The 13037-nt window shown below is 40.7% G+C and overlaps 1 protein-coding gene across 7 annotated transcripts in view; it reads right to left on the bottom strand.

The window, feature by feature from the left end:
- Positions 1 to 13037, bottom strand: part of AKAP6 (A-kinase anchoring protein 6) — a 458830-nt gene that overhangs the window by 112893 nt on the left and 332900 nt on the right. For all 7 annotated transcript variants that reach the window (XM_070504219.1, XM_014857147.3, XM_070504220.1 and 4 more), the window contains one exon: positions 85 to 205. In XM_070504219.1, the coding sequence (XP_070360320.1) occupies positions 85 to 205 (121 nt within the window). The remainder of the gene's footprint in view (positions 1 to 84; positions 206 to 13037) is intronic.

Below are 13037 nucleotides of genomic sequence, written 5' to 3'. Positions count from 1 at the left end.
CGCAGAGATATCCTGAGAGAGAGAGACTTGTCAGGCTAATCAGATCTTCCACAGCAAGGTAAAGGCAAGAAGGGTAGCTCTAACCTTGTAAAGATGCTGCTGCTGCTCCTCTGACATCATCAGGTCGTGGCTGTCCATCACGAGGGACTCCATGTCAATCAGCCAATCCCAGAGCTCCTGATATTCTGAATCAAAGTCCAGGAGCCTGAAGATAAGGCACAAAATGTATTATGCATAAATACAGTGTAGTTGTTAAAATCTCATATTAGAATAATATATTCTTGAAAATGTTCCTAGGTGATACATGAAAAAAGAGAAGGGAAAAATTCTCTGTGTGGTTACACAGTGGGCAAAATAGGAACTGAAGCTTGTGACACGGCCATTTCTTAGATTTTGAAAATGTAGCATATAATTCTGATGCTCATACCTGAGACATATCATGGCTCTTTCCATTTGCTAACCCCTTCTGAGTGTTTGCAGTACTTGAACAAAATGACTACTACTATGTCCTTGATAAAGAGCATAGTCATATTTAACAGACTGAGAAATGGAGGGTCAGTGCTTATGAAAGTTACATGACCCAGAATTTTGGGTATGAATAGCACCCTCAAAATTTGAACCCTTTCTCTTTGACTAGATTTTCCATAGATATTGGATTCTAATACATTCGCAATTAAGAATATGAATTTAACTAATTTCTCTACAATGATCACAATACACTATCATATCCAAAATACTATTTTCACTGGGAAATGACTCAATCATTTATCTGTCCCTCTGCTGTCTATCTGCCTATCTCTGCAAACGTACATCCTACATTTATTGTCATGGATGAGTAGCCAGCATTTCAGCTTAGCACTCAGAGATAGGCTTGAGTGACTCTGGTAAGCCAGTGAGAACCAGGGGCAGATCCAGTATTAGACAGGTGTTCCCCACAGACATGTAGGAAACAAAGGTAAGGACAGGAAGTCAAAACAATGAATCTTTGAATAGCCAGCAATCATTAAAATTCAAAGGAGGATCACTATGGTTTTCAACAAAATAAATCATTAGAATAAGGAGCTTAAAAGGATTAATGTGATTCTCTATTGAAATCCTGGTGAATAAGTAAAGCCCAGATTCTTCTAAAACACTGTGATCAGAAAATGAAAACGCAGGATGAAAAACTATGACTTCGTCCTTCCCCGAAAAAGCACCCACCCAACAGAAATCCTAGAGTCTCATCAAACTGTAATTGAACAAAACCCTATCATTAAAAGTGAAGCAGGAGCCTCAGGTACGAATCTGGAGTTATCAAGTGAGTATCTTATAACTACCTTCTTCCCATCTCTATACGTTAAATGACTGCTTTCCAAGAAAATGAACATCCACTTTTCATAACTTACAGTTTAATCTTAATGGATGTGTCAAAAAAATTTAAGGTGTGCCTGGTGATGGAAGAGACTAGATCTAGAATTGTCTGCTTTATTTTAATTACTTTACCATAATTATAAAGATCCTTGATTAGGACCATAAGCACCCAGGGGCAAGGATGGTGGTGGCTAACACACACAATGGATCTGTTTAACTGAAAGCCGATAATGGGTACAGTTGATGTAGCCAAAACCTTCAGTAAGGCTATGGTGGCCTGGAGCAGTGCTTCTCATACGTTAATGTGCATATGGCGGGGCTGAGGATGTGGGTGAAATGCAGGTACTGATTTAGTAGTTCTAGGGTGGGGCCTGAGATTCTGCATTTCCAACAAGTGTTGGCAACTGGCAATGCTGCTGGTCATGGACCTCACTTTGAGTAGCAAGGACTTCTAGCATGCATGTGAAACCTGAAATAGTATCCCATTTCAAAATACTACAAAACAAACAAAAAGCACTGTCACAGGGACAAATAAACCATCAGGCTTTCTTGATTGTCTAATAAGGAAGGACTAATAAGCTTTTGCTCATGCAACAGGGACAATCATTTAGAAATACCTCCTGAATTATGGTCATCATTTCTTTCCTTGTACCCTCTCACATTTTAACCATAAAGACAGGGGAAAGGTGGAATGCTACTCCTCAAATTAGGAGAGTAAGATGCAGGGGAATATTAAAAGCAAAGGGGACAGGAAGGGAAAATCTGGCCCCTTCCATCTCAGTGGATTTGGGGAGTAAGAAGGAATAAAGACAAGAGGAGCCTCCCCTCTCCTGACCTAAGACCTAGGGGGGAGGCATGTGAGACAGGTTGAAGGGAAAGCCGAAAGCACAAGGACATCAGCTCCATTTCCCTCTAGGAAGTCTGGGAGGAGCTGCCTTAAAGAGTGTCCTCACAATGCCCTGGAGTGGGGCTGTTGTAGCCAGAGAGGGGGCTTTGGTGAGGCCTTCCTTTGCTACCCTGTTCTCTCATCCCCCCCTGAGTTTTCCGGTAGTTCAGCTGGTGAACTTGACAGAGATGTTGCCATGGCAACAGAGGCACATTGACCTCAAGGAGAGCCAGGGTGCGTCTGAAGCCAGACCTCAGAGAGTTGGCCAGGCCAGTGAGGGCTGAGATGAGGTTTAGTCAGCCTAACCCAAGTGAGAAAATACCTCCTAACCAAGCCAAGAGATAACAACACAGCCACAGACCTTTGTGGGAGGCAACCTTACAAAGTCCAGGGCAGGACCCGTTTCAATGAACCCAGCCAGCCTGTATCCAAGGGCGACGTTAAGCCTGGGGACCTCCTTGCACTCCAGAATTACAAGGTCCAGGAAGCCCCCTCTATGCTCAGATGCCATCTTGGACAAAAAAAGGAGAGGAAAAGGTAATCTGAATAGCAACATTTAACCCAAGAGGTTATTCCCTAAAGAGAATGTTAATTCATTAAGGAAGGCTATAAGCTTCGTGTTTAAAAGCCTGAATTCTGATCTGAAAGCAAGGTTTTTTCTTGCTTTACCTGGAAAGTATGTGTTTAGGATGTTTCATAAAAATTACCAATCAGCAAGAGAAAATAAAGAAGCCTGTTTTCTTTTCCAGGTGTGCGTGACGAAAACGAAACTTTGATCATGACCAAACAATTCCAGGGCAAGGGATGGATGCACCTTTGCATCCGTAACGCCCAGCGCAGCACCTGTTAATGACAAGGAATGAATGCAGACAATGAGGCCAAAAATCTTCAGTAGGGAAAGAGTGACTTCAGAAGAGCAGCACGAGACAGAGGTACTAGTATCTCACCCCCAAACGCCAATACCAACGCAACAGGGCAATGTGGACAGGCTGCTTCACTCATCCTGAAGGTGGGGTTTTGCCTTCGGTAGATGAGAATGGTACATTTGCTTACTTAAAATCATTATGTGCAGTAGATTCTCAATTAATGTGAGTTGTCTTTCCATTCCTTTTACATTCTCCTCTTTTCTAGAGGGAAAATTGAAGATTTTAAATAAATGAAAATATATACAGGGTGATAAAATGTTCAGAACCATGAAATTTTTTCACTGGCTCTTTGCCATGCTTTTACATCCATTGAGCTGGTCCTTCTTATTGTTCTCCTTATCCAGGGACTTAGAACAAGAGCCATTTCCTCCAGTTAAACATCCCACAGGCTCCTTCTCAGATAGTCTACACAGGCGACCTGTAAGCGGTGAATGAGCCGAACAGAGACTCCCCCTTTCTTTAGCCTAGTCTATCTTCACGCTAGCTGAGAATATTTAGGCTTGGGTTTGTTAGAGACAGTAAATGCTTTGGTTCCATGTGTTGTCTCATTAGTGTAGTACCAGTACCTGCATTTTCCAAACAACTAATTCTCATAAGGTCCTAATACTGAAGACAAAAACGTTTCTTTCAAGCACTTGTACCTGATTTCAGATTCTTGCCTATGCGTTAATTCACAGCTTAGAAAAGACTTGAGAGTTTTCCAAATTTAGTGAAATCAAATATATAACTTTGTAGCAAATCAGAAATAAATTACTAGAATTTCTTTGTTGGTTCTTTCGAAAGCTTCTGAAATGACTACAATTTAGTGTGCTCATTATTTCAGGAAAATTCTGAGGTAAGGAAGTAGTTTACTTTCTTATGTTTACACCACCTGTGAAGGTGTGCTAAGTGATGTTTCAAGAGATTTTATGAAAGACAGTGTCCTCCAGGGAAAGTGCCAGCCGCTATACGAGGGAACAGAGACGATGGCAGATGAGGGGATTGATCAAGGGTAGCATAGAACTAGTGAGCGGTTTTATAGCCCTTTGAAGAATATGCTGATTCTATTGGCTAAATGCAGAACCACTCTCTTTTCTTGAATTCCTCGTGACAAATGCCCTACTCTCTCTTTTTAGAAGGTGACTGAAATTGTGGCAAGTAGCTCAGAATCTTATAAGGGATATGAGTATGGGGACTACTCTTTTGGAGGGATTTTCCTCACGAAATTTTCTTTGTAATTGTGCTTGGGTTTATGTCAACTCATTCATTCAAATATGTAATCTTATAGATGTCAAAAAGCAACCTTTTAAGTACTTTATGAATAAATTATATTCTCTATGAAAATGCTACAAAGAAACTCATGTGTACTCTATGAAAGTGTTATAAAACAAACACAGCAAAATGGTATTCTTTTGGATACTTCTCCTTCAAATTGACATATACCTGATCTTAAATAGGTTCACAATAAAAGAGTTGGACATTCTTTTGTAAGAACAATATTCCCACATTTAAGAGGTTTAAAAGCTTAATCATGTTATGAGGAAAAAAATTCTTCTAACTCAAAGTCAGTTTTTGTTAGGCAAATATAAAATTATGAATGCATTTATTTCATAGTCTGAGACTATAAAAGGGACAGAGAAAAGGCTATGGAGAAATAAATGTGCCATTTTTTCTTTAGTCTTTATTTCTAAGTTTGGGCTAATTACTATGGGTGATTGCCAAAAGTATTTCCCAACATCTTGTCCACCGTTTTACTCTGCGCTTCTAAGGTTAAAAAACAGATTCCAGGGCCTTTCACCACAGAAATAAAATACTAACAAGCTTATTTAGTATCATTTTTCTGCAGAGTCGATAGCAATATATTATTTGTGAGGCTGGCATAGTTTAAGAAATAATCCTTCCTCTAAACCCTGATGGGAGTTATGTTTGACTAGCTAAGTGTTTGAATACATAAATGCATTCAGCCTTTGGTATTTAAAGTGAGCATCATTAACTCAACATTTCAACTTAAACTTTGCTCAAAAGATAAAGTTTCACCCAAGTGAAATCAATGGGAGGTGTGTGTGAATATATGAGGTTTCAGCTTGGCCCACTAAGGAATTTTGATTAAAACAGACAACCAGATGAAGAAATCATCAAAAGAGAGCAATTGTTGGTTGAGGAAAAGATAACACTAAGAAGTTCTGGCAGTTTTTCTACATAGGGCTGAGTAATACATATTTTGGAGCATTTAAGAATCCATCTTTTGTATGCTTAATGGTTCATTTCACACCAACACATTCAAAACCACAAGACCAGTTCCTGAAATACCAGCTTGTCTATATTGGGACTTCTATTAAATGATCCAATTTTCCTAGCTTCTTTAGCATATTGATTCTTTCCCCAAATATTCACTAAGTGTTCACTGTTCACATTATTTGCTCAAGGAAGTTTGCCTCTGGTTTTCAAAAAAAGACACTAAAGGGAGTGATAACAAAATCTTGTGAAAATATGGCTTAAGAATTTCACAGAAGCAAAATACTCGCAATGGATCAGAATTTCCCGTCATCCTCTACTCCATGTGGCAAGTAAGTGCAGAAGGGAGACACGAGAGTGGCCCCTAGCCCATCATAATATCATTAAAGAATAAAATGTAGCTTTCCAGACATGGAATCTGATATGCACAGTTGCATGTAGAATCCCTTTCCACTCTAAACATATTAAAGCGTGGACATTAATTTACTATTTTGAATGAAAATTCATGAGTGACTTCCTCATGAGAAAAGCAGCCTGCCTTTGCCATTAATAAATAAAAAGGAATATGGAGTTCTTTCCAGGAGTAATTTTCTCAATTCTCATATATACCCACGTACAGGTGAAAATGTCTTAGAAAAATAAAATCAACCCTACAAATTTGTTAATGACTAGCCTCACTTTCTCATGGACCCGTGGACCATCTGTCCATAAACATTGTTATTGAAATAAAAGCCATAAGGCAAAAAAATTCTAACCAACAAGATTAGCCATAAAATTAGAATAATCAATGTGGATTTCTGATGTACTTAGAAGATTCTGTTAGGCTGTCAGGAAGTCAAACCCTTGTTTAAGTTTCCAGATAATATATTAAATTTCCAGCCAAGGAGCTGGAAAACATTCTGAAGAATTTAGAACCACTAGTGATTCTAACACAAATGGGGGAACTGTACTTCAGAAGACAAAGCGAGAGATGGTGTTGTTCAAAAATTAACTCAAAATGGATTAAAGACTTAAATGTAAGACCTGAAACCATAAAAGTCCTAGAAGAAAACACAGGCAGTACAGTCTTTGACATCAGTCTCAGCAATATCTTTTTGGATATGACTCCTGAAGCAAGGGCAGCAAAAGTGAAAATAAGCAAATAGGACTACATCAAACTAAAAACTTCTGCATTGCAAACGAAACCATCAGTAAAATGAAAAGACAACCTACCAGTTAGGAGAAGATATTTGCAAATCATATATCCAATAAGGGGTAATATGAAAAAATATAAAGAACTCATACAACTCAGTAACAACAACAACAAAAACTGATTAAAAAATGGGCAGAGGATCTGAATAGACATTTTTCCAAAGAAGATATACAGATGGCCAACAGGCACATGAAAAGGTGCTCGACATGACTAATTATCAGAGAAATGCAGATCAAAACCACAATGAGATATCACCTCACGCCCGTTAGAATGGCTGTTATTAAAAAGACAAGAAATAACACATATTGGAGAAGATGCGGAGAAAAGGGGACCCTTATGCACTGTTGGTGGGAATGCAAACTGGTGCAGCCACTATAGAAAACAGTATGGAGATTCCTCAAAAAATTAAGATTAGAACTGCCATATGATTCAACTATCTTACTTCTGGGCATTTATCCAAAGAACACAAAAACACTAATTTGAAAAGATATATGCACCCCTATGTTCATTGCAGCTTTAGTCACACCAACCAAGACATGGAAACAACCTAAGTGCCCGTTGACAGATGAATGGATAAAGAAGATGTGGTATATATATACAATGGAATACTCCTCAGTCATAAAAAGATGAAATCTTGCCATTTTTGACAACATGGATAGACCTTAAGGGCATTATGCTAAATGAAATAAGTCAGGCAGAGAAAGATAAATATCATATGATTTCACTCATTGTGCAATATAAAAACAAAACAAAACAAATGAACAAACAAAAGAAAACAAAACCAAACTCACAGAAGCAGACATCAGATTGGTGGGTACCAGAGGGGAAGAGGGGTGGAGGGGAGGGAGAAATGGATAAAAGGGGTCAATTACACGGTGATAGATGGAAACTATACTTTTGATGGAGAGAATGCTGTAGTATATACAGACATTGAATTATAATGTTGTAGACCTGAAACCTATACAATGTTATAAACCAGTGTTACCTCAATAAAAAAAAATAGAGATAATGTTTAAATTTTTTTTTTTTTAAAAAATGATAAACCTTTCTATGTCATTATCCATGCGTTAGAGGGACTGGATCCAGAGCTGCTACTGACACACTGGTGAGGGTTGGGCAGCTCACCCTTTTGTAAAAGGACTACCCCATCCTAGGCCTTTCTGGTTTTCAAAGATTTAACAGGAAAAAGGGAATAGTTACCCTCAGGGTTAGGACAGGAGGTAAGTAACCTGGAAATAACTCTCTGCCATCCAACCCCCAGCAAAGGCTATCAGCAGAATTAATATGGAGAGCTCCCCCAGGATGGCTTGTCCAGCTCCTCCATCGAGGCTGACCCTGCCAGAGAATGCTAGGCTCAGCCATAAGGTTTTAGTTACTCATAGAACTGCTCTTACTGAATTACACTTTGACATCACTTGTGCAGCCTCCCCCAAAACACTGGCCCCAGAATTTGGCTTCTCTTGGGGGGATGGAGTAGCACAGATGCCTGTCTTCTCCTAAAGACCTGCAGGAGAAACCCCTCTAGGGTCTCGGTGGCATAGGAAGCTGTGCTTCCCCCTATATACATTATTTTTAATCTTAGGACACTAGGAACCTTCAGATGGATGAGATTTCTTTCCCTTGGGTGTGGAAAGCTTAGGGCTGAATCAAAGCCCTTCTTGAGGACACGCACAGAATATGCATCTGTTTATTTTCTTACACATATTTTACCTTTTCCCAACTTACTTCAGTCAAATATTCATTCTATTTTATTATAAATATTTTTTTGTAAATTGACTCAAATCCTTTGTGAAGGAAATAGGGGAATGGATAAAGGAATACATTTTAAAGAAAAGAGTTAAGCGGTAGATGAGATTTCTCCTAGGCACCCTCTCATGGTCTCTGTTAGCACTTCTCTCCCTCTTCAGGGGGCTCCATCAACTCACCAAAGCTGTACAGAAATAAAGGGGGACAGGAGATCCCTATATATCCTTATTAGTTGACTTTACTGTTAACTTTGAGCTAATACTTCCCCAGAAAGTGTGCCTCTACCTCCCTGGCTTGCCCTTTGTTGGCCCCTGGCCTGAACGGCAGAGATCTCTGAAGTGAAGGCTGCCTAAATCTAAAATTAGTTCAATGCATTTGCACATTAAAAGGGTATAATATCATGACCCTAGGTGAATACATTTCAACTGCTGAGATTTTTTTTTTTTTTTTAGCCCAGAAAGATCTATTTTAATAATCACATAGTGCCCAGAATATCAGTTATCCAGAAGGTAGCCAGGCACTTTTTGCTCCTTTTGACTGCATGCTGCGTTGTGATCTCACGATTTAATAACACCAGAGCACAAGGGGAAGTAGTAAAAAGGACCTGAAGGGAACACTGAGCAGCTAGTCCTTAGATTGAGAGGGCAAGAAAGGAGAAATGCATAGTGGAAATAAGCCTTCTCTGGATTGTCTAGTGACTTATCTGCAAGCTTGTTGTCAACATCGGCACATCAAAGAGACAGTACTTCATTTTATGGCTGGTGTGCACCAAAAAGAAAACATTTTATGTAGCAGTGTGCCAAAAACACCATTAAGCAGAAATTCAAAATGGTCATTGTGTGTGTGTGAGAGAGAGAGAGAATATGAGTGAGCATGAAATTTCCTCCAAATGCACAGTGCTTTTAGACTCCCACTCAACAGAAAACCCGAACAATCACTCTCAGCAGTGCCATCCAGGGTGATTATAACCCTTCTCAGGCGGCTAAAGTCATTTAGTGTATCTTACTGCTTAATTAATTTAGAGAATCAAACTTGATCTTTAATCAAGCAATGTTTTAAACGATGACTTATTTGTTTCATTTGTCAATATTATTTCTCTTTGGAGGTGTTTTGTATAAATTCGTGTGTGCGTGTTTTCACACCTATGCAGAGATGCTTCTTTTCCTAAAGGAAAGTGAACTCATCTTTCCTGCCAAAACTTTTAACCTTTTATCTATTTAAAGTTCATCTGGTTCAGTCTGCTGCACTTAGGAATAACCTACATATACTGTTTCTATTTGGGAGTAAAATTTATGCTGAAACCTTGTATGATGAGGCCTCGATTACTCCCATATTCTTAGATACAGGGCACAAAGCTTGACTGCATCTCCATCTGTAGACATCGCCCTAATTCTCCCACAGCCAGAGGAAGCCTGGCATACGGCTGATGAGACTGAGGTGTCTTCTAGAACTTCACCACAAGAGCAGAAGTCCTAAGAACTCCCTTCAGATTCCCGCCTGATCCCAGGAAGCAGAGCCAAAAAACATCTCAGTTCCCTTCTGCTTCAATGACATCAGATTATTGTCTATAGTAACCCTCAACACACACAGGCATACATGCTAGACAGTTACTGTTTTACGGCTGAAATTCTCACCCTCCTCTCGCCAACCTTTTTCTAATGCAAATATCTATGCATCTTTTCCCTCCTCTCATAAACTTCCTTGACCCCTTCTAACCAGGCTGGATTAGACAGGCCTCCTAGGTACCCCAAAAACACTCTCTACCTTAAATTTTGCCCACTGTTTCATAAGGATGTATCTGAGTGTCTGTGTCCTGAGTCCTCACTAGCCTGTGGACTGTGGAGATTAAGTCTTACGCATCTTTTTCATTCCTAGCATCCCATACCACTCCCTGCAACACAGTAGTTGCTCAATGCATATTTCATAAATTGTTTTTCATATATCTATTACATTTCAGGTATTTTAGACATTTTCCTATCAATGATTATATTTCTGTGCTGTAAAACGTATTTGAAGTAGACTGGGATAACGATTCCCATTTTACAGACTGAGATATTGCATCTTGAGGAAATTAAGTGTCCCAGTCAAGGTCATACAGCTAAAAAGCAGCAGAGTGCCAACTTGAATTCCAGACTTTAATTTTTTTTTGTTTTTGCTAACATCTGTTGCCAATCCTCCTCTTTTATTGCTTGAGGAAGATTACACCTGAGTTAACAGCAGTGTTGATCTTCCTCTATTTTGTATGTGGGTCACTGCCACAGTGTGGCTGATGAGAGGTGTCAGTCTGCAGCCAAGATCCAAGCCCATGAACCTGGGCCACCGAAGTGGAGCACGCAGAACTGTAACCACTCAGCAGAGGCCGGACCCCTCCAGTGTTTAATTTGTAAGCAAGCATGCTCTCTTTCCTTCTTTAAGAATGCACGACTACTCCTAAAGATAAATATTATTTGTGTAGTTGGAAGCAATCTGAGCAGACCTAATGCACTCTAATATCTGGGATCAGGAGCTTTTACCTGCAGCTTTAAGACAGAAAATAATAGCCAACTGTAGTCCTCAATTCCTGCCAACCAAGATACCACCTGGAATTCTCAACGATGTAGTTTCAATTTTGGAAGACTTGTATAATACAGCAGGAAAGATTCTAACTGAAATCTGTCCCTATTATCCATACTTTTTAAAGATAACATTATGTCCACCTGGGACGGGGGAGAGACTACCACAAGGTAAGCTCCTACCTCTCTCAGCCTGAGCTACCCCATAGTTACCACACTGTCCTTGTTGATGGTTAAGGACCCCAAAATATTCCTGAGCTCCAGACCGGCTTCCTGGGCATTTCCACTTAGTTGTTCCACAGACCATAAAAAGAACTATGCCCCAAATGAAGCTTCTTTCCGCCGTCCTGCACCTCCCCTGCATTCCCTGCACATCTACCTGCCAGTGGGCACAAACCAGAAACATGGAGGTCCATTCTTAAATCCCTCCTCCCTTAATGCCCCCCACCAGCTCAGTGACCAGGCCTGTCTCCAACTTCCTTCTTCCAGTCTCCACGGCTGCCGTCTTGACTCAGGCCCTAACTATTCTCACTTGGTTGACTGGAAGAGCCTCTTAACTGATCACTGTCTAGTCTTGCCACACCAGTCTATTCTCCACCTTGTTGCCAGAATATTGTTTCAAAACCACCAATCTAGTCAGGCTGGACCTTCTTTACTGGTTCTAGCTGTTTGTACACACAGCCTCCTCTGCAGGAATCACTCTCATTGTCACTTCAGACCCTGGACCATCCTCCACGACACTTCTCCCAGAAGGCTTTCCTGATTTACACACACCTGCCACCCTTTGTGTCCCATTGCCTCTACACCCCCAGTGCCTGGTACAGCCTGCACTTAATAGTTGCTCAATAAATATTAAATAGTGCCTGACACCAAAGTCTTTTGAATCCAAATCCTCCTATTTTCTTTCTCCTCCCTGAGCCAGCAATTGGAGCATCAGAGTAGCTCCTTTCCCTCCTTCATTCCCCTCATCTGATGGTCACCAAAGTTTATCGATTCTTCTCGCTGGTTTTAGTCTCTAATCCAGTCTCCACATTCTCCTTTAATTTCTAACCTAAAATCGCCAATGACCAAAGCAGTGTTTCTCAAACTGCAGTATCAGCATCACCTGGAGGGCTTGTTAAACAAAGATTGCTGGTCCTCACTCCTAGACTTTCCAATTTAGTAGGTCTGGAGTGGGACCCAGAACTGGTATTTCTAACAAACTCCCAGGAGGTGCTGATGCTGCTGGTCCAGAGACCACACTTTGAAAACCACCAGAGCAATGGTTCTCAACTGGAAGTGGGCAATAGAATATGATCATATCTTGGCCCAGTCCTGCCCAGTAAATCAGAGTTTCCAGTGGGGTGGGGCGGACAGGCATTTTTCAGCTTAAAACTCCACAGGTGATCTTGATGCATTATTCTAGTTAAGAACGATGAACTCAGAGATTAACTCCAGGATCTGGACTTCACTTTCTTCCCAAGCCTTACTTTTCACACCCCCTCCAACTTTCTACCCTGCTCTCCAGTCATACAGAAAGGCAGGCAGTCTGATGATTCCAGACCTTTGCTCTGTCTCTCTGAGCCCCATATCGGTTTGTTATTCCTGTATGCATCCATTCATTCACTGAGCACCTGGCATGTGTCAGGATACAGGGCACAGTGTGGTGAACGTGACAGACGCAGCCCTGCCTCATGGAACCCACTCCGTTTGCTGCGAGGTCCCCTAGCTCCCTCTGCTTCCCCCTCTTATTACACAGGCAAATGCTGGCTTCGTGCCACACTCTCTTGCTAGAGTGTCAATTTCATGAGGGCAGGGACTGTGGGCTATCTTCGTAGGTACTCAATAAATGTTAGTTCAGATTAAATTCAAAAGCTCTTCCCCCGACCTAGCCTTCTTTCGAAATCATCCCCAGGGTCCTCTCTCACTGCTCTCTTTCCTGACCTGCTGCAACTCCCCGACCAGAGTCAGAACTGAGCTCCACCTTCCATGAGCCCCACTCCCTCCCCGACACTGATTTCTGACTCAGCCCTTGTGATCCTTTATGCCCTGTTGTTTACAGATCTGGCTCCTCCTTCCAAACTGTGAGACTCTCAAGAGCAGGGGTCACTTCATTTTTGCCTTTTAATCTCTGCACTTCATATAGGAGGTACTTAATAATATTTGTCAAATTAAGGAATAAAGTCAATTTT

The sequence above is a fragment of the Equus asinus genome, chromosome 2 (genome assembly GCF_041296235.1).
Source record: "Equus asinus isolate D_3611 breed Donkey chromosome 2, EquAss-T2T_v2, whole genome shotgun sequence".
NCBI lineage: Eukaryota > Metazoa > Chordata > Mammalia > Perissodactyla > Equidae > Equus > Equus asinus.
The sequence above is the reverse complement of the archived record's forward strand: the minus strand, read 5'-3'. Positions and strand labels throughout refer to the sequence as shown.